Source organism: Schistocerca nitens, chromosome 2, assembly GCF_023898315.1.
Source record: "Schistocerca nitens isolate TAMUIC-IGC-003100 chromosome 2, iqSchNite1.1, whole genome shotgun sequence".
NCBI classification, from domain to species: Eukaryota; Metazoa; Arthropoda; class Insecta; order Orthoptera; family Acrididae; genus Schistocerca; species Schistocerca nitens.
In genome coordinates this window covers 934,935,684-934,959,130 of record NC_064615.1, presented here as the reverse complement: position 1 = coordinate 934,959,130, position 23,447 = coordinate 934,935,684, and the positions used below count along the sequence as shown (strand labels likewise).

At 39.3% G+C, this 23,447-nt stretch overlaps 1 protein-coding gene across 3 annotated transcripts in view; it reads right to left on the bottom strand.

The window, feature by feature from the left end:
* LOC126237259 (serine/threonine-protein phosphatase 2B catalytic subunit 2-like) overlaps positions 1-23,447 on the bottom strand; it is an 824,140-nt gene that overhangs the window by 4,577 nt on the left and 796,116 nt on the right. For 2 of the 3 annotated variants that reach the window (XM_049947182.1, XM_049947184.1), the window contains 3 exons: positions 5,676-5,754; positions 4,624-4,721; positions 3,375-3,590 (listed from right to left, as the gene is read on the bottom strand). In XM_049947182.1, coding sequence (XP_049803139.1) covers positions 3,403-3,590; positions 4,624-4,721; positions 5,676-5,754 — 365 coding nt within the window. In that variant the 3' untranslated portion in view covers positions 3,375-3,402. Of the gene's footprint in view, positions 1-3,374; positions 3,591-4,623; positions 4,722-5,675; positions 5,761-23,447 lie in introns of all 3 variants that reach the window. The other variant, XM_049947183.1, reaches the window with a different exon arrangement.

The window sequence follows — 23,447 nt, the reverse complement described above, 5'->3', positions numbered from 1 at the left end:
TGGAATTTCTACATCACCTCAACTCCATTCATAGCAACATCCTGTTCACCATGGAAATAGAGAAAGATGGTTGTTTGCCTTTCTTGGATGTCCTGGTTCGAAGGAAGAATGATGCTTCTCTAGGGCATTCAGTTTACCGGAAACCCACTCATACTGATTTGTACCTGAAAGCATCGAGTTGCCACCACCCATCGCAAACCATGAGTTTGCTTAAAACGCTTGTTCATAGAGCTCATACTGTTCAGATCTAGATAGCTTATCTAAAGAACTCGCCCATCTAAAGACAGTATTCAGCGAAAATGGGTATTCCATCCGTCAGATTAACAGGGCACTAACAGTTAAAACTAAGAAGCAGGAAGTGAATAAAGAGGAGAACATGCCGGAACAATCTTTTGCTTTTCTTCCTTTCGTTGGCAACACTTCGTTTAAAATAGCAAGAATCCTCCAAAAATTTCAGGTAAAAGTGGTTTTCCGCCCACCATCGAAGATTGCGGACCTTGTGGGATCAGTTAAGGACAATCTGTTACTACGAAAGGCCGGAATTTACAAGATACCGTGCCAATGTGGTATGGCTTACATAGGTCAAACCACACACACCGTGAAAGAACGCTGCACTGAACATCAACGTTACACCCGCCTTTTGCAGCCAAGCAAGTCCGCTATTGCTGAACATTGTATTTCTACTGGACATTCAATGGAGTATGAGAAAACAATGATTTTGTCTACAGCAACGTCTTTCTGGGTTTCCATTATTAAAGAATCCGTAGAAATACGACTGGCGGAAAATCTGTTAAACCGTGACAGTGGCTACCAGCTGGATAGTGCATGGAATCCCATCATCTCCACGATTCGCTCAAATCGAAGACGACAGAGTGCGTCGACGGCTGTGGCAAACAGCAACGCAGAGGGCGACTGAGTTCCGCTATTCCACCAGCGAGGGCGCTGCCGGCGGGCAGTGTGTTCAACTATCAAGTTTTCGACGCATGCACAGAATAGTTACAGTACGCTATATATTGCGGAGCAGAGAACTTTATCGCCAGTCTGCGACGGCTCACCTGAAGATGACTGGCAGGTGCCCAGTTGAAATATCGTGCAAAGTATTGAACGACGACCGGCTGCGAGCCCGAAATTTGTTTGAACAGTCAATTCGCCAGGAAAATTTTAAAATTCACAACAGCATCACTGATTTGTGAAACAAGAGTTGTCAAAGTAAAGAAGCAAATAAAAGTAAAATGGTGAGTTCTTACAATCTTACAACAGGTTTATTCTCCCACAGACAAACTAAATCAATACCAACGAACAATGTACAGTTTTGCAAGTCCACACAACAAGCTGACAATTAGGAACCATCAGCATAAAAGAAGAAAACAACATCAAGAAGAATGAATAATAGGTGCTGGAGGAAAGAAATGAGAAGAAGGAGACTAGGGTTTTGCAGCAAGTGGTAGCTAACATCTTTCCCAAACTCACAACAGAATGTCTACACAAAGACTGGGGTATGAGGTATCCTCAGTTGGAATATATGATGATTAAACTAACATTTATAATTTCAAAGCATACTTTTGAACACACATAACACACATAGATAAATACTGGAACTTAACAGTAATGGGCAGTAGGCTAGAATTAAATAACAACAACAAAAATAATAACAACAATAACAACAATAATAATAATAATAATAATAAAGAAGAAAAACAGTGTGTGACAATGCTGAAAATTCTCTGAGGCAGTCAGTCACAACCTACATAACTGTGTTGAGGATAATTCAGCAAAAGAGAAATGGAATGTAGTAAACAATAAAATAGTACAGGCAGAACATACACAAAAAAATCATGAATAAAGATTGCAAAATGTATGATATTAAGGGAACAGAGTATAAATTATTAAGAAATAATATTAAAAGGAGAATTAACTGGCATGACGTAGAGGAGTATTAAATTTAAAAATATGTTGAGTGGAGAAGAACTGTCTCCAAAGTGTTATCAAAGATGAAGAGGAGGTTGATGAAGGAATAACCACTAATGTTTGTCCGTGTTTCACAGAACATGGACTAATAATCAAGTCAGAAGAGGTTGAAAGCATACCTCAGAATTTAATATATGCAATAAGAGGTATTGGAATTTGAACATTGTACGACACAATCAAAAAACTATAAAATTGAAAATATTCCTCTAGATTTCCAATCTGATGTGATCATGACCACTAATTAATCTTTGAATTGTAAGCAATCAGCTTGACATATATTTACCAAGTGTCAATTAAACTAATCCACAAAAGAATAGAACACAAATTTTAAGGGGGATGAGTACCAACTTTGTTTCAAAAAAAGGAGGAGAAAGGAAGATTAGGGGTTAACATCCTGGCAATGGGGTCATTACAGACTCAGCACAAGCTAGAATGGGGAAATAAATCGGCCATGCCCTCTGAAAGGAATCATCCTGGCATTCTCTTTAAGCAATTTAGCTGCCTACATATAGATGGATGGACAGGTATTTGAACCACTCTCTTCATGAACAGAAGTCCAGTGTCTTACTACTGTGGCACCTCACTCAATGGATTTGGTTTCAGAAAGGATAATGGCAATATAGAGGCTGTTCTGATTTTGCATTTGTTAAAAGAATCAAAATTTAAGAAAAATCAAGATATTTCCATAGTGTGTGTGAATTTCACAACAGTAGACCAAGTAGCAAGGTCATGGATTAGGGAAGGACGGGGAATGAAGTCGGCCATGCCCTTTCAAAGGAACCATCCCGGCATTTGCCTGGAGTGATTTAAGGGAATCACAGAAAACCTAAATCAGGATGGTCGGACGCGGAATTGAATCGTTGTCCTCCCGAATGAGAGTCCAGTGTGCTAACCACTGCGCCGCCTCGCTTGGTCACAGCAGCATTCACATATTTAACGAATAATATGATATTTAAAATCCTGACAAAGGTGAGGGTATAATACATGAATAGACAAGTAATTTAGAATATCCTGAGTAATGTAAGTGCAGGTGGAATACATATTAATGCTAAAATGTGATACAACAGAATGATGTTAAATATCACATGAACAGTTACAAGAAAAATGAAAAAGAACTAGTAATAGATCAGAAAAGACGCCTGTGGAACACACTAGAAGAAGGGTCCATTTAGTGGGAAATCTAGTTTATAAGTACAGTTAATTTCGCACTGGAGTAGAGGAGAATGGTTATGTTTTCAGTGGCCCTTGATAACTTTCTGCCTAGTCTAAGGAAACCATTACTTTTCTCTCTGGATGCACTTCACATCTGAAATTACTTCAACGACACATCATAATTCAGTCTGCTGTACAAACACAAATTGTCACTACGAAAGACTAGTTTAAAACATCCACAAAACTACACACACCTTGCATCATTCTTTTCACCATATAAGCTCACGAGTGAGCATTGGTGTTTGTATGCGAATTATTTGTTTGGTTTCCTTGTTGCAGTGGCTTTTTGTCTTCAGATGCTGGTGTTGGTGGAGCATCCTTCCTTGGTGGCATCCTTTCATTTATAGCATCCAGACCCTTCGCTTCAGCAAACGATGTTATCTTGTGATTTGGTGAGAAACCTTGTAAGGCTGTAGAAGCACCAAAATCAGATCAAGTTCAGGTTAGACACTGAGCATGTTACGCGACACAATTCATAATATTCCTAAGGCTAAAACAGTCCAACAACAGAAAAATTACCAGAATAGTACAAAACAGCTCTGCATATAAAAATAGTGGCTGCTATCATCAATCAGTGGAACTAATTGTTGTGCTTGGGAGGGGGGGGAGGTGAGGAGAGGGAGTGGGAGGGGCGAGGGAGGGAGTGGGAGGGGGATAGAGGGGCGAGGGAGGGAGTGGGAGGGGGATAGAGGGGCGAGGGAGGGAGTGAGAGTGGTGAGGGAGGGAGTGAGAGGGGTGAGGAAGGGAGTGGAGGGGTGAGGGAGGGAGTGGGAGGGGGATAGAGGGGTGAGGGAGGGAGAGGGGGTGAGGGAGGGAGAGGGAGGGAGGGAGTGGGAGGGTGAGGGTGAGAGTGGGAGGGTGAGAGTGGGAGGGAGGGGGAGGGAGGGGGAGGGAGTGGGAGGGAGGGAGGGGGAGGGAGTGGGAGGGAGTGGGAGGGGGAGGGAGTGGGAGGGGGAGGGAGTGGGAGGGGGAAAGAGGGAGGGGGAAAGAGGGAGGGGGAGGTATGCATGTGTAAAGGGAGAGGAGGAGGGGGGGTGTGCAATTGGAAACAGAATCTGCCTCCCCTGATATGAAGTGGAACAACAAAATGTGTAAATAACCTGTCAGTTCTTAAGGTAAGACACCAGCCACAAGGGCAACACATTTAAATCTCCAAGCAAGTTAACTTCTGAGCACACACAGTTTTTCCCTTTTAAAAAATTTTGACAGTTTCATGAATTGAAATCTTATATGTTGCATGCTATAATCTTTACTGTTTCATGTTTCATTCTCTGTCATCTAGATTCAATACTGTCACTTCGGAAATTATAGTATCCCATGTTACGTAATTCCAAAGATAACGTGATAACATAGAACACTTTCTTAAAAATTTTCACAACAAACGAATCTGATTTGGTAAATTGATCAAACAGAAATATTTTTAAGGGAGCCATTACAACTCACCATTCTTAAGCGAAGTTTTTCCACCTGAGAGGGCACCAAGTGGCAAAGAGCCTGTTGGTGTCAATCCCTTTAGCTGAAGAACACTTTCACTCTCCTCCCTGAAAAATTAAACAATTTCTTTCAATAATCTTATTTACAACTTGTTCCACTGCAGATATAAATGTTTCAGCAATTGATTTCCTGGAAAGATATATGCATGCCTGCCAGTTTCTCTCTCTCTCTGTTTTTTTTTTTTTTTTTTTTTACTACACAAATGACAAGGCATTCTCAGTCGTCTTCACGAAATGACAGTACACATCATTGGACCATCTTCACAGGGAGAAGGTGCAAGTATTTTAAGATGCAATACAGGAAAGGTACATACTGTCCAACAAGTGGCTGAAATACAACAGGGTTGCTTCTCTCTATTAAGCAGTAGACTGTTCAGTTTGAGTTATGCAATACTGACTTTCAAACTTGACAAACACATTATGACAAATGCTTCTGACAATTTGGGACTATGAATCCCACTCACCTGCTGGCTTGATAGTGCATACAAGTCATAACAACACTGTCTTTTGTTATCTAAAAGGTAGTCATTTTCACAACTAAGCACAAGTGACTGTTGACGTATTTACGCAGTCAGACTGAAGGCATTCTACCATTTCCTTAAGAAATTAAATAGTATGGAAATAATATGTTAATGCCAACATGACGAGACAGGATCATTTTCTATTAGATGACTGTGAGGAAGATGAGGATAGCATTAAGCAAAGGATTTAATGCTTTAAAGCTCTATGCCTTCACAGTTTTTATTGGCGATATTTGTTAATCTGAAAAGTTAGCACCCTTTGACCATTAATGGGCACCCTTATGTTCCTCAACAATGTTAGTCTGTACGTCCTCCATATTTATTTTGGTGTAATTGCTTCATATATCATTATATTTCCTCCCGCACAATGTACGGACAAATGTAACTATGAAGATGCAACACAGAAAAGGAAATATTTAAGAATGAGTATGGGGAAGGAAAACAAAAATTGGTAGAGAAAGTTTAGTTATACTGCACAAACCTCAAAACAGAGAATACACGCGCCATTTTCCCAATGGCACGGATTTTGTTCCTGATGACTTCTTTCCTCAGGTTTGCAGCTGCACCTGAAACAAATGAAACTAGTAATTAATACTTGTATACATCATATTTTCAATCAAAATTAATAGTAGAAACATCACTCTAAAACAAGATAATAAATGTATATTCTAAAACTGCATATTATAAAAGATCAACACAATCTATTCATTCACAAACAAATTAAATAATGCTCCTGCAGATCAGTCACTGAGATGGAATCATTTATCAGTTACTGTCTTACCTATATCCCTTTTTTTTTTTTTAGGTAAATAAAATGACATGTTGCCAACAGTAACTATTGCTTTTGCAAACAATGCAACTGATAATGTTACTAATCACTCCAATACATGCAAGTTACCTAGTTTTAAAAATAAGGATTCTCTTAGCAGCCTAGTAACAACTTGTCACCCTCTAAAAGCAAACAAGCAAAATATGTGAAACATCAGCTCGTGAGGAGTGAACTTAGGTATTATTGATATTTATGGAAACAATACTGCAGCTTTCAAATACAGCAAAGTATTCGATGGTGCAAAGTTCACTTTCCCTGAAAAGGAACTGCTATGGAATTCAAACCAAAAGTGTATCTATTGGTAAAAGTTTTGTAACACAGTAATCACAGAGTAGCGCCATTTCAATTCAGTGTATACATTAATACTGATTTTAACCATCATTGAAGTTCATAAAACCAGAACAATTCGAGAACCAGTCTGGGACCTTTTGAAATAACAACTTAGCATGTCAATGTTTCAACCCATTTTACAGCTGCATCTATCACAAATGATTAGATCTTCAGACAACATTAAAATGGATACAAATTTTCATTCAATTGAAACTCACATTTGGACACAGTCATCTTTTTAAATTCATCTCTCTAAAATAAGCTACATGTTCAGAATATATTAAAAAGTCCTACTAAATGCTAAAGACAAAAAGAACATTACTAAAAAAAGTTTGTTCAACCAAATATGTAACATGATTGGTAAATTACTGAAAGTCAAAGATCATTCATGAAGTCAAGTTCCTTTCCAAATTTAAGATAACATAGTACAAAAGATAAAGTGTAGTCCACAGTGTACCCGATGCGGTGGATCCGCCCTCACCTCAGGTTGAGCAGCGAAAGGTAATGCATTCGCGTCACTTGAGGTGGAGAGTCGATGTGGAGGCTGGCCAATTGTCTTTATCAATTCACCCATTGAGTGGATAGGTGGCCCTTCCTTCAGCAGAGTCTGAACAGGCACACGGGGAGAGGAGTCTGCTAGTTGACCGAAGCTCAAATGTTAGGTGCGTTATGCAGTTCCTTAGGGAACCAATGTCCATGGCCATAAAGAAACCCAATGTGTGCTTTCTGCACTGGTCACCCATAACATTACGACCACCTAGCTAATAGCCAGTATGTCCAACTTCAGCACAGGTAACAGCAGCAGCACATCATTTATTTAGACTAAACATGGATGCATACTATATATTATACTTTGAACCAATGTTGGCAAGGGATAATATCCAAGAAATATTGTCAAAGAGAAGTGCCAGCCCATGTTTAATTACTGTCCTATGTTGGACACTGACCTGGAGTACAACAATTTCCACCTTAGCACAACAGACTCAGAATATATTCAAGAATTCTGCAGTTCACTGATGTTAAGAATACCGGTCTGTAACTTTGCAGGTCTGTTCTTTTACCATTCTTATATACTGTGCTTTCTTCTAGTTGCTTGGGACTTTGCTGTGTGAGAGATTTGTGACAAACGCAAGATAAGTAATGAGCCCATTCCATGGAGTACGCTCTATAAACCCAGATTTGGATTCCATCCACTCCTGGCAACTCCCTTGCTTTCAACTTTTTCAGTTGTTTCTTTGTATCAGGGGCATGCCTGTTACTGTGTCCTCCATATAGGTATCAGTGCACTGTTCAAACAGCGGTATTGTTCAACAGCAGTATGTTTGTATGTTGCTTGGGCATGGACGATTTCTTAAACTTGAAATTTAAAATTTCAGCTTTCTTTTTCTGTGTTCTATTGCCACATCAGACTGGTCAGCAAATGACTGGATAGAAGCCTTTGATCCTTTAAGTTATTTAAGTATGACCAGAATTTCGTGGCAGAATTTTGGGACAGTTACCCATCCATAAAAAAGACGGCCTAAAGAACACTAGTGTGACTCATTCACAACAACTGTTCAAGTGTTTAGGATCCCCAACACATCAGATTGAAGGAAGACATCAGAGGAATTCAGAGGCAACTGCTAGATTTGTTACCATTAGGTTTGACCAACACACAAGTATAAAGGAGATGCTTCGTGAATTCAATTAGGAATCCCTGGAGGGGAGACAATGCCCTGCTCATGAGGCATCACTGTAGAAATTTGAGGAACCGGCATATCAGGTCAACTGCAGAATGATTCTACTGCCACCAACATACTTTTTGCCTAAGGACCGTACACATAAGATGTGAGAAACTAGGGCTTGTATGAAAGCTTTTGGACAGTGTCATTTCTGCCTTGCTATATTTGCGACTGGTACAGGAAAGAAAATTACTATTAGTGGTGGGTGGTACACTCCGCCATGCACCATACGATGGCTTGTGGAGTATGTAAGTAGATGTAAATGTAGATGTAGATGCAGCACACTGCAGCAGTCCACTTGTACAAGTACTAGCACGTACACTGTTAATGCCCCCTCTCCATGTTTTTCAAGCATAAACATAATGTGCTGCACCCTGGCCAGTTATTTAGTTTGCTTTTCTGGTAAGATGCAGATAATCTGTTCATTCATCATTTTTATATGAGCGAGTCAAATTCAGCTGGAGATTACTGTCAGTGATTTGATGTGCAATACAGTCTACAATACTGATGGTTCACTTAATTTTTATAAATGTTTTTTGAATCCATTGTGCTTCCCACCTCTCTTGCAGTACTGTCACACGGAGACAGAACACATTTTCAACTATCCCCAACATAATCTCAAGCAAAAATATGGACAACTTCCGTAGTTTTCACAGTGAATAAGAAATGGGATTGTTAATACTGAATGGTGGTAAGTACACCAACTCATAACAAGTTCAGACTCTTAAGGAAATCTAAGAGAAGTGGGTCACAATTTTGTGGTAAGTACAAGCACACAAAGTCTTAGTGTTGAGATCAGTAACTCTTATATGTAAGAGGTTACAGGTGTTTCTATGTTTGTCCATGTATGTTATCAGATAGTTCATGACTTAATTTTGCTTCTTTTGTGGGGGATATGCACTTGTGATTTTCAGATCATTTACTGTATGAAATTAAGTGAAATAACAACATAATAAGAGGACAATCAGTTATTAATAAAATTATTTAATTGGATAGACAAAAAAATCTACTCACCAAGTGGCAGCAGAACACACACATAAAAGACTGTTGTGATAGGCAAGCTTTCGGAGTCAGTGGCTCCTTCTTCAGGCAGAAGGGTTGAAGGAGAAGGAAGAAGGGTGACGGAAAAGCACTGGAGAGGTCTAGGAAAAAGGGGTAGATTTTGGGAAAGTCATCCAGAAGCATGGGTTAGGGGAGGCTTACCATGCGGGATAAGAAAGAAAGACCTTCTCATCCCGTATGGTAAGTCTCCACTGACCCGCAGTTCTGGACGACTTTCCCAAAATTTATCTCTTTTCCTAGACCTCTCCAGTCCTTTCCCTTTATCCTTCTTCCTTCCCCTTCAACCCTTAAGCCTGAAGTAGGAGCCACTGGCTCCAAAAGCTTGCCAATCACAACAGTCTTTTTATGTGTGTGTTTTTCCATCGCTTGGTGAGTGGATTTTTTATCTGTCCAATTAAATAATGTAATAAGAGAGGAACACACAACAAAGTTTTACTCAAAATAATGTAATATAACTTACTCAAGAAACTAATTCCATTAAAATGAATTCACAGGAAATTTTCTGCACAGGACAAAATACAGCTTCTGGCAAAACCACTAACTCATGAAATATCACCAACAGAATTTTCAAGTTGATCTTACGAATGTTGAGTTCTTGGCAACTACACCATCAAGGAACAATAACAATGTTGTGAATTTGAATACATCTGTGTATGATCAAAAGACCACTGTACAATAAGAACCAACTAAATGAGGCAGTGCAATTGTTGATACAATGATTTCATATTTGGGAGGATGGAGAATGCCTTGTAAAAACACTCAGATTTAGGTTTTTCTGAATTATTTCAAACAAATACAGAGATGGTTCCTTCAGCAAAGTCATATTCTTGTGTAACTTATAGTCTATGGGTAGATGTATTTGCACTACCTATTTTTCTTTGTTTTATGACTACTATCCCTATATTGCTGTGAGATTATTCCTGGATGAATAAACAAAGGAAATAAAAATGATCAGTATCTGAAACAAATTCTTCTTGTCTGGTTGTAAACAAGATTTGCAGATGTTACGTTGTGTAACTCCTATTTATTGGGTTGAATGTTAGCAAAGGTCATTAGTGAAAGGTAACAAGTGGACAGCTGGTTCACACACATAGTGTCAATGGCCAAATAAAGTAACACTATGGAAGAAATGCAGCACATTTTCATAACAAGAGAAAAAAAGTGCTGTGACGCAGACCAGAGGGTGCCTAAAAAAAAAAAATTAAATTCATGACTAACATTAAGTTTAAACGGTAAATATGATTCCATGAAATTTATGTACTACTGCAGAACTTACGATTTACATCATAAAAATACCAGAAATTCCCCCAAATACTACTTATGACTTATAATTTGGATTAGTACAAATCATAATATCCAACAACTTAATGTGTACTAAGAAACAAAATATCCTGTACTTCATGACTGAATGATTTAATTATTCCTGTAAGCAGCCGATACTCTGAGTGCATTGTCAAACATAATGAAATCTGCCAATTCTGTTGTCTCTCGTGAAGAAAATTTTTTAAATTCAGTTAATATTAGAATATTTATCCTTTACAGCTGCATTGAAAAACAAATGTTTAAGTCATAATTTTTATTCTTCTTTAAGAAGACATCCTTTAAATTTTTCAAGAAACGTTTTTGTTTCAACTGCTCTACATTGCTATAACTATGTCATGTACAATAGTATCTCTCTTTAATCTTCCATGTAATGGAGATTAGAATCAGGTTTAACATTAGCGTTACTATAACATGCTTCTAGACAGTCTAAGGAAGATCAAGAAAAAGGACACCAAGAAACACCATTAATACAATGATAGACAGAAACTGGATTCATTGAAGAGTGCAAGTAAAGTTTACCACTGTCACTTTTAAATTATTTTGAAATTACTTCCAGAGTTACTAGAAGTTCTTTTGGTGTTAGAATACTAGTGAAAATGTACATACAAAGCACAGAGGGATGTCAAGACATAGATTGAAAGCCTATCTATTTAATAATAAAAATTAACTGAGGGTACATAAAAGTAACGCCAACACAAACAGTTTCATTGTGACACATATATTACACTAACTACAATCTAAAATTGCACACACACTTACAACAACATCTGAAAACTGTTAGTAACAAACATTTTAAATTTCTAACTAATCCACAAAGCACAGGGTGCTAACATCTCTAGCAACTGAAAAAGATTGGAATCAGAAATGATTAGTCACCCATACTGATGAGGAAGAAAGAAACACCACTTCATACAGGGTTAAAGATGGAAACTATGAGAGGAGTGTTGCACAAACTATACATCAAACTTATAATTGAGCATGTTCACTTACCATCATGTTAAAATCCCAGAGAAGGGCACAGACGATGTCCCCAAGTTGAATGGGTCAGACACATACGTAGTAAAAAAAAAAAGGAAAGAAAGAAAGAGAGAAAGAGATAAAATCGTGTAAGGATAACATACAAAATAAAATTAACAAATGAAAATTTTACTCATAAGTAGCACACAATGTGTCTGCTGTGCAAGTGATATAAAACAGCTAAAAAAACCACTGCATTTTCTGTTTTTAAAACAAAAGTAAAATCTTGAAACAATATGTACATTTGTAAAATCCTGCAACTAACTGAAAAAAAGAGTAATTTTTAAATCTGATGCCTGTGTCAAAAGCAAAGTGAAATCATTAACAAAGCTAAACCTTATGAGGCCCTAGAGCTTGTTAGACAAACAAACAAGGTTATGCAAACAAATTTCTTTAAATAATCTGTATAATATAGCAGCAGCCTTTGCATTAAAGCGTGTCTTGAAAGAACATCTACTATGACCCAATTAAAAAAAAAAATCCATGACACAAATTTGAATTAGGATACTCAACCATCAAAATGAACTGAAGGGAGACCGAATCCATCTGTACAAAAGACATCAGATAATGAGTGCAGCAGCAGAAACCAATTAAAATTTTTTTACCTACCTACACAAATCACTCAAAAAATGTTAAAGTGTGCAAATAAGCACAAATAAGCATTTGCATGACCCACAGTACAAAGCAATGCAAAAATAAATTATTGTTGCAAAGAGCTCAAAATTAATTAAGGTTTCCTGGTCTGTCCCTATAAGGAATAAGATTTTGGTATAAGATAGATATCATCTCCAAGAATGGAGCCCCCGTGTATGAACTCAGTATGTACTGCAGTATGTGAAACGCGAGGAGATGTCGTTTTCTGAAAATTGTCATTTTGTCACTCTCATTATTTTTAATAGTAACACACTGAGTGCAAATGGAAAAATACACAGTTGATTAAGAGAAATTTTTTTCGCTATCTGCAGGCAACTACAAGGAGTTGATTTATCTCCTGGTTGACAATATCACCAAACTTGACCTTTAGTCTCAGGCCTTTTATAACGAACAGCATGACTGAAGAACTTGTCCCACTGCTTGGGTGGTTGAACTTCAAGAAATGAAGCCTTGTTATTCCCATGATAACAGAATGATTATGTTGTCATGAATCTTTTTACACTAGATTTTCATTACCTTGAGTACTGCACCTTCCAAAGGGATCCTTCTATAGAGTTCTGTGGTTCTTTTCCTTTGTAGATCATTTCAACTGTCAATTCTCTCCATATTTTGGGGATGTTAACAATGTCTAGTCACTTGTTGCATAGGCCTGTTCAGAGTTTCAAAGTATGTAGAACTGCTCCTTTCATAAGCTCATATGATATATTGTGCAAGCTGATTGTCTCATGGGACTTGCTTCTTTCAGTTGCTTGCCAAGCTTCATCTTCTGATATTCCTTCACTCCCAGATAAGTGGGTGCTTCCCTTGAAGTCACAATGCAAGCTCTTCTTCTTTAGTACATTTAGGATGTGTTTTTCCCATACTGTCATGGAGATGCTTGGTGTTCTTTGTTCTCTGCAATTCCAGGGCTTTGTAGCACTTTGCTTCTGCTTCCTACAGTAACTCTTGTTCCTTGATCTGTTGTTTCTTTTCTTTCAGAAGTGAGTTTTACCTAGTTCTTGTATACATATAGCTGTATCTCAGATTTTCTTTGTTTATGTTTGTCTTTTTTGCTCTTTCACTTTTTCCAGGGCTATGTGTCTTCTTAAGCTGCAAGTCTTTGTTGGTTGAGGCTACACTGACTACACTGGGGATTCAGTTAAGTTCCACAGTGCATCATCAATGTTGCCTCTTTCTACAGTGTCTGGTAGTTCTTCAGCACTTACATTATGCATTAGTATGACGGAGTCTATTGCTGCTCATTTTGTTTCTCTCTCATGTATGTTCCAGTAACACAAAAACCTTAGCTATTTTTCTATTTTAAGGAGCTGGAACCTTCCTCTGTAGCTACTGAGAATAGTGTTGATGATGAAATGTCCTTGCAAGACTCTTCTTAGCATTCTGAATTTTCTACTGTCCCGTAGTTTAAAGAAAGCTGTAGCATTGCATACATATTTTCACTTTAATAACACAGACTGAATCAACATTTTGTTTATCAATGGCTGTAAGAGAAGCTTTAGTTACTGCTGATTCAATAATCTTTTTTTAATTGTGTGAATCCCATGTATATCAGTAATTCTGGTTCACTGTACAGATCTACATCATCATTCATGACTTTCAAACAACCCATTATAACAATGAAAACAATCAGTTTTTGATAAAATTATTTAATTTTGTGTGTGTGTGTGTGTGTGTGTGTGTGTGTGTGTGTGTGTGTGCGCGCGCGCACGCACGCGCGAGTGTATACCTGTCCTTTTTCCCCCCCTAAGGTAAGTCTTTCCGCTCCCGGGACTGGAATGACTCCTTACCCTCTCCCTTAAAACCCACATCCTCTCGTCTTTCCCTCTCCTTCCCTCTTTCCTGATGAAGCAACCGTTGGTTGCGAAAGCTTGAATTTTGCGTGTATGTTTGTGTTTGTTTGTGTTTGTTTGTGTGTCTATTGACATGCCAGCACTTTCGTTTGGTAAGTTATATCATCTTTGTTTTTAGAGATAAATTATTTAACTGGATAGATAAAAAATCTACTCATCAAGCGGCAGCAGAACACACACATAAAAGACTGTTGTGATTAGCAAGCTTTCGGAGCCAGTGGCTCCGTCTTCAGGCAGGAGGGTTCAAGGGGAAGGAAGAAGGATGAAGGAAAAGGACTGGAATGGTCTAGGAAAAAGGGGTAGATTTTGGGAAAGTCACACACAACTGCGGGTCAGGGGAGACTTACCGTACAGGATGAGAAGAAAAGACTAATTACTGGATTGTTCCACTGGGGTAAATTCTTCTTCCACAGGCAATCTGTAAGCGATTTTGCTAGCTACCTTTGTATTAGGTTACCTCCAACTCATTCCTTCTCATCCTGTATGGAATGTCTCTCCTGACCTGCGGTTCTGAGTGACTTTTCCAAAATATACCCCTTTTCCTAGACCTCTCCAGTCCTTTTCCTTCACCCTTCTTACTTCCCCTTCAACCCTTCTGCCTGAAGGAGCAGCCACTGGCTCCAAAAGCTTGCCAATCACAAGAGTCTTTTATTTGTGTGTTCTGCTGCCGCTTGGGGAGTAGATTTCCAATTAAATAAACAACCCATTAAGTTGCACCCACTTTCTTTTTCTAAACCTAGTTTGTTCCATTTTTGCACCATGGATGGTGGTAATGTTGGTCTATATTTTTTAACATTACGAGGATGGGGCTGAGAGGCCTAAAGTCTTTTTGTGAAGCAGAATGATTACTGCACTGTTCCACCAGGGCGAATTCTCCTTTCACAGGCAATCTGTAAGCAATTTGCTAGCTACCTTTGTATTATTTTAACAATTTTAACGTAAAATGAAAGGGTCAGTGGAAGTAAGTTTAGCAAGGATTAGTTTCAGTCATGCCATCAGTTGTATTTCCAAATGCTCCACAAGTTTGTAGCAAAAATTCCATTTTTAACACTAAAAGGAACTTTTAATATATAAACTATTTTGTCTTACTGGCAGAAGTAAAGCTGTGAGTACCGAGCGTGAGTCGTGCTTCGGTAGCTCAGATGGTAGAGCACTTGCCTGCGAAAGGCAAAGGTCCCGAGTTCGAGTCTCGGTCGGGCACACAGTTTTAATCTGCCAGGAAGTTTTATTTTGTCTTACTCTATTTATGTTTGTATCTTTGAATATAACCAACTTATAACACACAATAACATAAAATTTTGCTCTTTTTATTTCAAACTTTCTTCATACATTGAATGGCTTCACATACTTTATCAGGCATTACTTCCCCAATTTCATTATTTACATTATGCATTGTGTTTCTGAGTATATTGATGAATTAACAAGCATTCACAGAAATCTTGGAAAGCTAGTAAAATCCTCTCTCTCTCTCTCTCTCTCTCTCTCTCTCTCTCTCTCTCTTTCTTTCTTTCTTGAATGATGAAAAGTTATGTCTAACCAATCTAAGTCCCCATTTTGTTTTGTTCATACTGTTTAATGTGGTTCTCATATCAAATTTTCTTCGTACCTTCCCCTATTTCTGTATAGTTTTGTTTAATTCAGAGTGTGTGTGTGTGTGTGTGTGTGTGTGTGTGTGTGTGTGTGTGTGTGTGTTTTTACTTTTCAAATTTGAGATTTTCTTTTCTTTTCTTTTGCTTTCTTGATGTCTGCAACATTGTAACTGTAGCATAAGTATCTTTGTTAAATACAAGAGTCATTTTGAAAGTAAAAACTGATCAGTAATGTAGTAAGAGGAACTTCATTTATGAAGGTAAATTGTATCATGAACTACAATGTGCACTTTTTTTCAGTTTTCAACGTAGTCACCACGAAAATTTAAACATTTCTACAGTTGTAGCACCAGCTATTGGATACCAGCACCAAGGAACTCTGCCACCTGGCCATTAAACCCAATAGTAATAATGTACTGAAAGTTATAGTTGAGAATTACAAATTATAATAGAGGGAAACATTCCACTTGGGAAAAATATATCACGACTTCCTCAAATCGTGCCCTGAAATGAGATCCATCCTTCATGAAATCGTCCCCACTCCACCAAGAGTGTCTTTCCGCTGTCCACCTAACCTTCGTAACCTGTTAGTTCATCCCTATGAAATCCCCAAACCACCTTACCTACCCTCTGGCTCCTACCCTTGTAACCGCCCCCGGTGTAAAACCTGTTCCATGCACCCTCCCACCACCACCTACTCCCGTCCCATAACACAGAAGGTGTACACGATCAAAGGCAGAGCCACGTGTGAAAGCACCCACATGATTTACCAACTGACCTGCCTACACTGTGATGCATTCTATGTGGGAATGACCAGCAACAAAATGTCCATTCGCATGAATGGACACAGGCAGACAGTGTTTGTTGGTAATGAGGATCACCCTGTGGCTAAACATGCCTTGGTGCACGGCCAGCACATCTTGGCACAGTGTTACACCGTCCGGGTTATCTGGATACTTCCCACTAACACCAACCTATCCGAACTCCGGAGATGGGAACTTGCTCTTCAATATATCCTCTCTTCCCATTACCCACCAGGCCTCAATCTCCGCTAATTTCAAGTTGCCGCCACTCATACCTCACCTGTCATTCAACAACATCTTTGCCTCTGCACTTCCGCCTCGACTGACATCTCTGCCCAAACTCTTTGTCTTTGAATATGTCTGCTTTTGTGTGTGTGTGTGTGTGTGTGTGTGTGTGTGTGTGTGTGTGTGTGTGTGTGTGTGTGTGCGCGCGCGAGAGAGAGAGTGTATACCCGTCCTTTTTCCCCCCTAAGGTAAGTCTTTCCGCTCCCGGGATTGGAATGACTCCTTACCCTCTCCCTTAAAACCCACATCCTTTCGTCTTTCCCTCTCCTTCCCTCTTTCCTGACGAGGCAACCGTTGGTTGCGAAAGCCAGAATTTTGTGTGTATGTTTGTGTTTGTCTGTGTGTCTATCAACCTGCCAGCACTTTTGTTTGGTAAGAATCACAAATTATTTAAGAATAAAGGTGACTCACTGAAAGGCAAGAGCACCACATTGTCAACAGGTACACAAACAAAAGGTGGAGAGCTTTGCTAGCTTTTAGAATGAACTTCCTTTCTCAAGCTTGTAGGACCCCCCCCCCCCACACACACACACACACACCTGTCTGCCTGCATAGTGCTCAGTTGACTGCCTACTATTTCCTGGCCTATGGAGAGTGTACTGGGGTGAGGTGAGGGTGCAGATTGAGGTGGGGTAAGGGATGGAGAAGAGAGCCGGGAGACAGGGAGAGAGTTGGGGGGGAAGTGTCTAGCAGTTTGTGGTAGAGTAGGGAACTGTCTGTGTGCTAGCTAGGGGTGCAGGTAGAGGAGGTAGGTGGCAGACAGGTGGGCATGCGATTTCACCAACTAGGGCCTGAGATTGCAGCACACAACTAGCCGACACGAACTGGGCAGTGGTACTGGAGCAGGGGATGGCGTATACCAGTGCACATACATGCCACCCCTCTCCTCCCCACACACATACACACACAGTATTTGGGAGGGGGGGGGGGGAGTGTCGGAGACAGCTAGTTAAATTACATTTAACCTCCCCGACCTAAACCTAAGGTAATTCACTGTCTCCCCCACCCCACCCCTTCCACCCAACAGTGTGTGTGTGTGTGTGTGTGTGTGTGTGTGTGTGTGTGTGTGTGTACGCATGCATGCGTGTACGTGTTTATTTCTCCAAAAAGCTTGAAAAAGGAAGTTCAATCTAAAAGCTAGCAAGGCTCTGTACCTATTGATGTCACGGCACTTCTGCCTTTTGGTGAGTATCTCCTTTATTCCAAAACCAGTTAGTAACAGTTTCTTTCAACATGTCATCATCTTCCAAGCTCTTTCAACCAAGAAATTGCTTCACTTTTGGAAACAGATGAAAGTCTGATGGTGCTAAGTCAGAGGTGTGTGGTGGATAATTCAGTAATTCTCAATTACGCTTGTCCAGCTGCACCTTTGTTCTTGCCACAACATGAAGCTGAGCACTGTCATGAATCAGAATGTTTCCACCAGTGAGCAGCCCTGCTCACAATTTTGAATAGTGTGCCTAAACATCAATAATGTTTCACGGTACCTCTCAGCATTTATTGTCATTTCTCTAGGCAAAAAGTCTAACAGAAGAATGCCTTTCCAGCTCCAAAAACCAGTGGCCATGGTTTTCCATGTTAAAGGTTCTTGTTTGCATTTTTCTGGTTTTGTCAGGGAGCTTGAAAGATGTCACTCACTGGATTTATGTTTATGCTGTGGAGTGTAGTGCGCAATCCACGTTTCATCACCATTCACAATGTGACTCAAGATCTCACTCTGCTACAAAATGGACAAAGAATGTGCCATTACTTTGTTTTGTTTTCCATTCTCAATGTTTTCAGCACCCATATTATACACATTTTTTGTTGTAGAGTTCGTTAGTAACAATGTGAAAAGGTAGCGATCTTGAAACTTGTGGGTATTTCTGATGCAGCTCATCAACAGCAAAGCACCTGATTTGGCGAAATGCCTCATCAACTTTTGGTCATGTCTTCACTCATGACAGTAGGCCATCCAGGTCTTTCTTCTTCATTAATATTTGTCCTTCCCTCTTTAAACAACATCTACTATTTATGCACATTTCCATAATTCATTACACATGCACCATAAACTTTAACAAGCTGCCAGTCAATTTCAGCAGGACAAACTTGTTTTGCATTTAAGAACCAAATGAGTGAGTGCACTTCACAGTTGGTGGGATTACCGATTCACATGGTGACGAATTGAGCAGTATAATCATACAACCAACACTGGCAGGGACATGAAATGTAATGGCGGTGTAGTGAGAGACTGACCAAGAGTGGCTGACTGAATGGACGTCATGTGACAGGATGAGCAGATATGATGCACTATTGGTTCTTACTTTAAAAATGGCTCTTGTTATTCCCCTTCCATCAATGTCAGTATGTCAACAGCCTTGCTGCAGTGGTAAAACCAGTTCCCATCATATCATCAAAGTTCTGCACTGTCAGGCTTGGCTAGCACTCGGATGGGTGACTGTCTGGGTCTGCCGAGCAATATTGACAAGTAGGGTGCACTTAGCCTTTGTGAGGCCGATTAAGGAGCTACTAGCTTGAGGAGTAGTGGCTCCGATCATGAAAACTGACAATGGCCGGGAGAGTGGTGTGCTGACCATATCCACATTGAGCAATACCTATCAGCTGAGGATGACATGGCAGTTGGTTGGCACCACTGGACCTTCTGAGGCCTGTTTGGATGGAGTATCAATGTCAGTGTCATTCTCCTTTTCTGAAATGGTAAACTTATTGCTCAGTTTAATTTGGTGTATCTCCCATTTTTAAATAAATAATTGCATTTTTATACCCTCCATGGCAAGTCTTTTTTAATTTTTTTATATATATTTTAAAATTATTTTTCATAATAAACATGTTTTTCTTCTTGGAAAATTATACTAATATAAAATTTGTGATATTTATGGCACTGTAACATTTTTTTAAATGTTTCTTAACCCTTCTTTAATTTTTTTCTCCTTTTCATTGCAATTCCTTATTATAAATGTGCAATGGGAATTTCTGTCATTTATCAGAGCCTGTAACTCTTCACTTCATCATGGGAATACAAGTACACTGATGCATAGATCTGAATTATTTCCATGGATTATATTCTATTTACCTAAAGAACACTACACTCTAGTGTCTTCATTGGTCTGAACCTCAGCAATGAAGCATCTAGCTATACAGAAAATCAATTTGATCTTTGGTTGCCCCACTACTGATAACCATGTTGTGTCAAATTTCACCTTGTTTAACCCTTCTTACAGCTCCACTATCCTATCTACACAGGTCAATAAGGAGATATCAGCCAGTTAGGACACTTAGATTTCATTCAGGTTTCCTGCCATGGCAATTTCTGAGTCCAGCACTACAGCACAGTGGCATCAGCAGTGTGCACGGTAGCTATATGTGTATCTTGCATCCTACAGCACAGTGGCATCAGCAGTGTGCACGGTAGCTATATGTGTATCTTGCATCCTTGTTTTCAGTTAGTGACATTCAGTAGTAATATTTCATCAAAGATTTCATTCAACATGTTATATAATACAAAACCAATGAGACTGGGTGCTTGAACTTCAAAGGGGGATGAAGAAGGGGACGGCCAGCAGTAATGCTTCAGTATATTTGAGAAAAATTACCAGCAGTCAAAATTTATCAAATTAATGCACAAGATGTGAATGGCAAATGCCAATCATCACATTTTGGTGAATCTAAACCATCATACACATGAAACCATCAAGGGCACCATGTTGAGATTGTTGTTGTTGTTGTTGTTGTTGTGGTCTTCAGTCCTGAGACTGGTTTGATGCAGCTCTCCATGCTAATCTATCTTGTGCAAGCTCCTTCATCTCCCAGTACCTACTGCAACTTACATCCTTCTGAATCTGCTTAGCGTATTCATCTCTTGGTCTCCCTCTATGATTTTTACCCTCCACGCTGCCCTCCAATGCTAAATTTGTGATCCCTTGATGCCTCAGAACATGTCCTACCAACCGGTCCCTTCTTTTCGTCAAATTGTGCCACAAACTCCTCTTCTCCCCAATCCTATTCAATACCTCCTCATTAGCTATGTGATCTATCCACCTAATCTTCAACATTCTTCTGTAGCACCACATTTCAAAAGCTTCTATTCTCTTCTTGTCCAAACTATTTATTGTCCATGTTTCACTTCCATACATGGCTACACTCCATACAGCTCTCCATGCTAATCTATCTTGTGCAAGCTCCTTCATCTCCCAGTACCTACTGCAACTTACATCCTTCTGAATCTGCTTAGCATATTCATCTCTCGGTCTCCCTCTATGATTTTTACCCTCCACGCTGCCCTCCAATGCTAAATTTGTGATCCCTTGATGCCTCAGAACATGTCCTACCAACCGGTCCCTTCTTTTCGTCAAATTGTGCCACAAACTCCTCTTCTCCCCAATCCTATTCAATACCTCCTCATTAGTTATGTGATCTACCCACCTAATCTTCAACATTCTTCTGTAGCACCACATTTCGAAAGCTTCTATTCTCTTCTTGTCCAAACTATTTATTGTCCATGTTTCACTTCCATACATGGCTACACTCCATACAAATACTTTCAGAAACGGCTTCCTGACACTTAAATCTATACTCAATGTTAACAAATTTCTCTTCTTCAGAAACGCTTTCCTTGCCATTGCCAGTCTACATTTTATATCCTCTCTACTTCGACCATCATCAGTTATTTTGCTCCCTAAATAGCAAAACTCCTTTACTACTAAGTGTCTCATTTCTTAATCTAATTCCCTCAGCATGTTGAGATTAGTATGACAAAATTACAACACTGTTTTGACATTTGATGAATTACAAATAGCAGCCACATTTTTCATCCGTAATGTGAGTTCTTCACAGATTGAACAGACTGATTAATAAATGTCTCTTTGGTCTTCCGCCAATAATTCTTGTGCAACAACATTATGAAACCACAAAGGTGTTTCTGATGTATGGTGCACATTGCTTCTGATCAGTTAAAAATAAGCCTACCTGTCAGTGGCTGATTACAACTTCAGCACACAAAAATGATCACATGCAATGCCAATGAATCATTCATGCACTGGTAAAAGTCTTTGCTGTTTTAACACAAAAGAATAAGCTAACAGACATTAGCAATGCCATCACTCATCATTAATCATCAAATCATTCTTAATAATTATAATGGTGCACACTAGGTGTGGATGAAAAGTACAGGGGGTGGGGGTTGCAGTTGCTATTGCAGCCACCATTCTGAAGACTGGTTTGATGCAGATGACCACAGTCTGTCTGTCTTGTGTAAGTCTTTTCAGAACTGCTTCTCTACTTAACCTTACAATAATATGAAACTGCTTACTCCATTTGAGGCTTTAACTCCCTCCGCAATTTTAACACCCCACCCCAAGATTTCCCTCCATTACCAAATTAACTATGAACTGATGTCTCATTTCTCCTAATTCTGATTTAGTCCGACCTTCATTTGTGAGATGTCTGTTTATTCTTCAGCACTCTTCTACAGCATCAAACTTCAAAAGTTTCTTTTCTTGTACTGTCAACTGTTTATCACGCGTCATTCACTTTATAGCTGGATGCCTAGTAAGTTTGGTGGCATAGCCATCCGCATGGAGGAGTGGAAGAAGAGGGAAGACTTGCAGTAGCTCCCCAAACCCACTCCATTTGGAATCTAAACTACACACTTTTCACACACTGCAGAACACTCGTGCATTTTACAAACATTTGTCTATGATTCTGCTGCAGAAGTTTAGTGCATTCTGCCAATACCTTGCTGGATGTGATCAAAAATACTGTGGTTCTAGCAATCAGTAGATAACTAACATCTCTTTGGTTGCCATGCTGTTCACAGTAAAATAAGGCATTTCTTTCCGCTCATCCAAGGTTTTCAAGTAGATCTGCCATGAAAATAGTAGTGAAACTTGCAGAATAGTGCTAAAATAGAGCCCTCAAACTGTTTTATTCCACTTCTTTGTTCACATCTCTGTCACAGAACAACACCAGTATAACACTCTTGCCTGCTGTGTTCATTGCCTATTTTCTGGACACCCTTCTTCTCCCTTGTCAACACAACTTAAACGTACCTATGGTACACCTGGCCTAGAGATATCTCCACTTCCCAGAAGGGTCCCACATTACCTCCTGCAAAACTTAATCACCACAGTAGTATATCTTCAGCCCTAACACAGTCTAGATCCGTGGCAGTGTACTGAGACTATTCTTAATTTTACAATGAAGTGCTAGTGGTGGAATAAAAAGCTATGCTGTACAATAGGTATGTCCTCCAATGCTTAATTTATGGATTGGGATGCATCACATAGAAATCACACTCAGTTTTTCTGTGTTACAACTGAAGAAAAAAGAAGACCATACAATGCAATGTTTTTTTTTTCTAGTTAAAAAAGTATAATACCCTAGATCTGATATCTCAAACATAGCAAGCATGCGGATAAGTGATTTCTTCACAATATCCTCTTTCCCCCCACTAATGCAAATTTGTGTAAAGTACATACAATAATTTCTGTCAAGTTTAAAAACTAGAAGAGAAATGCTGGTGTAAGTAAAGCTCTCATGAGTTGTACATGGACAGCTTAATACATACAGCATTTGCTTCAAAAATGGAAAAGTTGTGGGTCTGAATCCCAGTCTGATACATGCTTTTAATATGCCGTAAAATTTTGTATCAGCTCACACTCCAGTGCCAAGTGACAATCCTTTCTGCAAGCAAAAATACTTATGCTACCACCTTATAAAATGTACCTACACCCTACAGAGTAAACTAAGGGTGTAGACCGTATGAGAGTTGTGCCTAACATTTTGCTGTCAG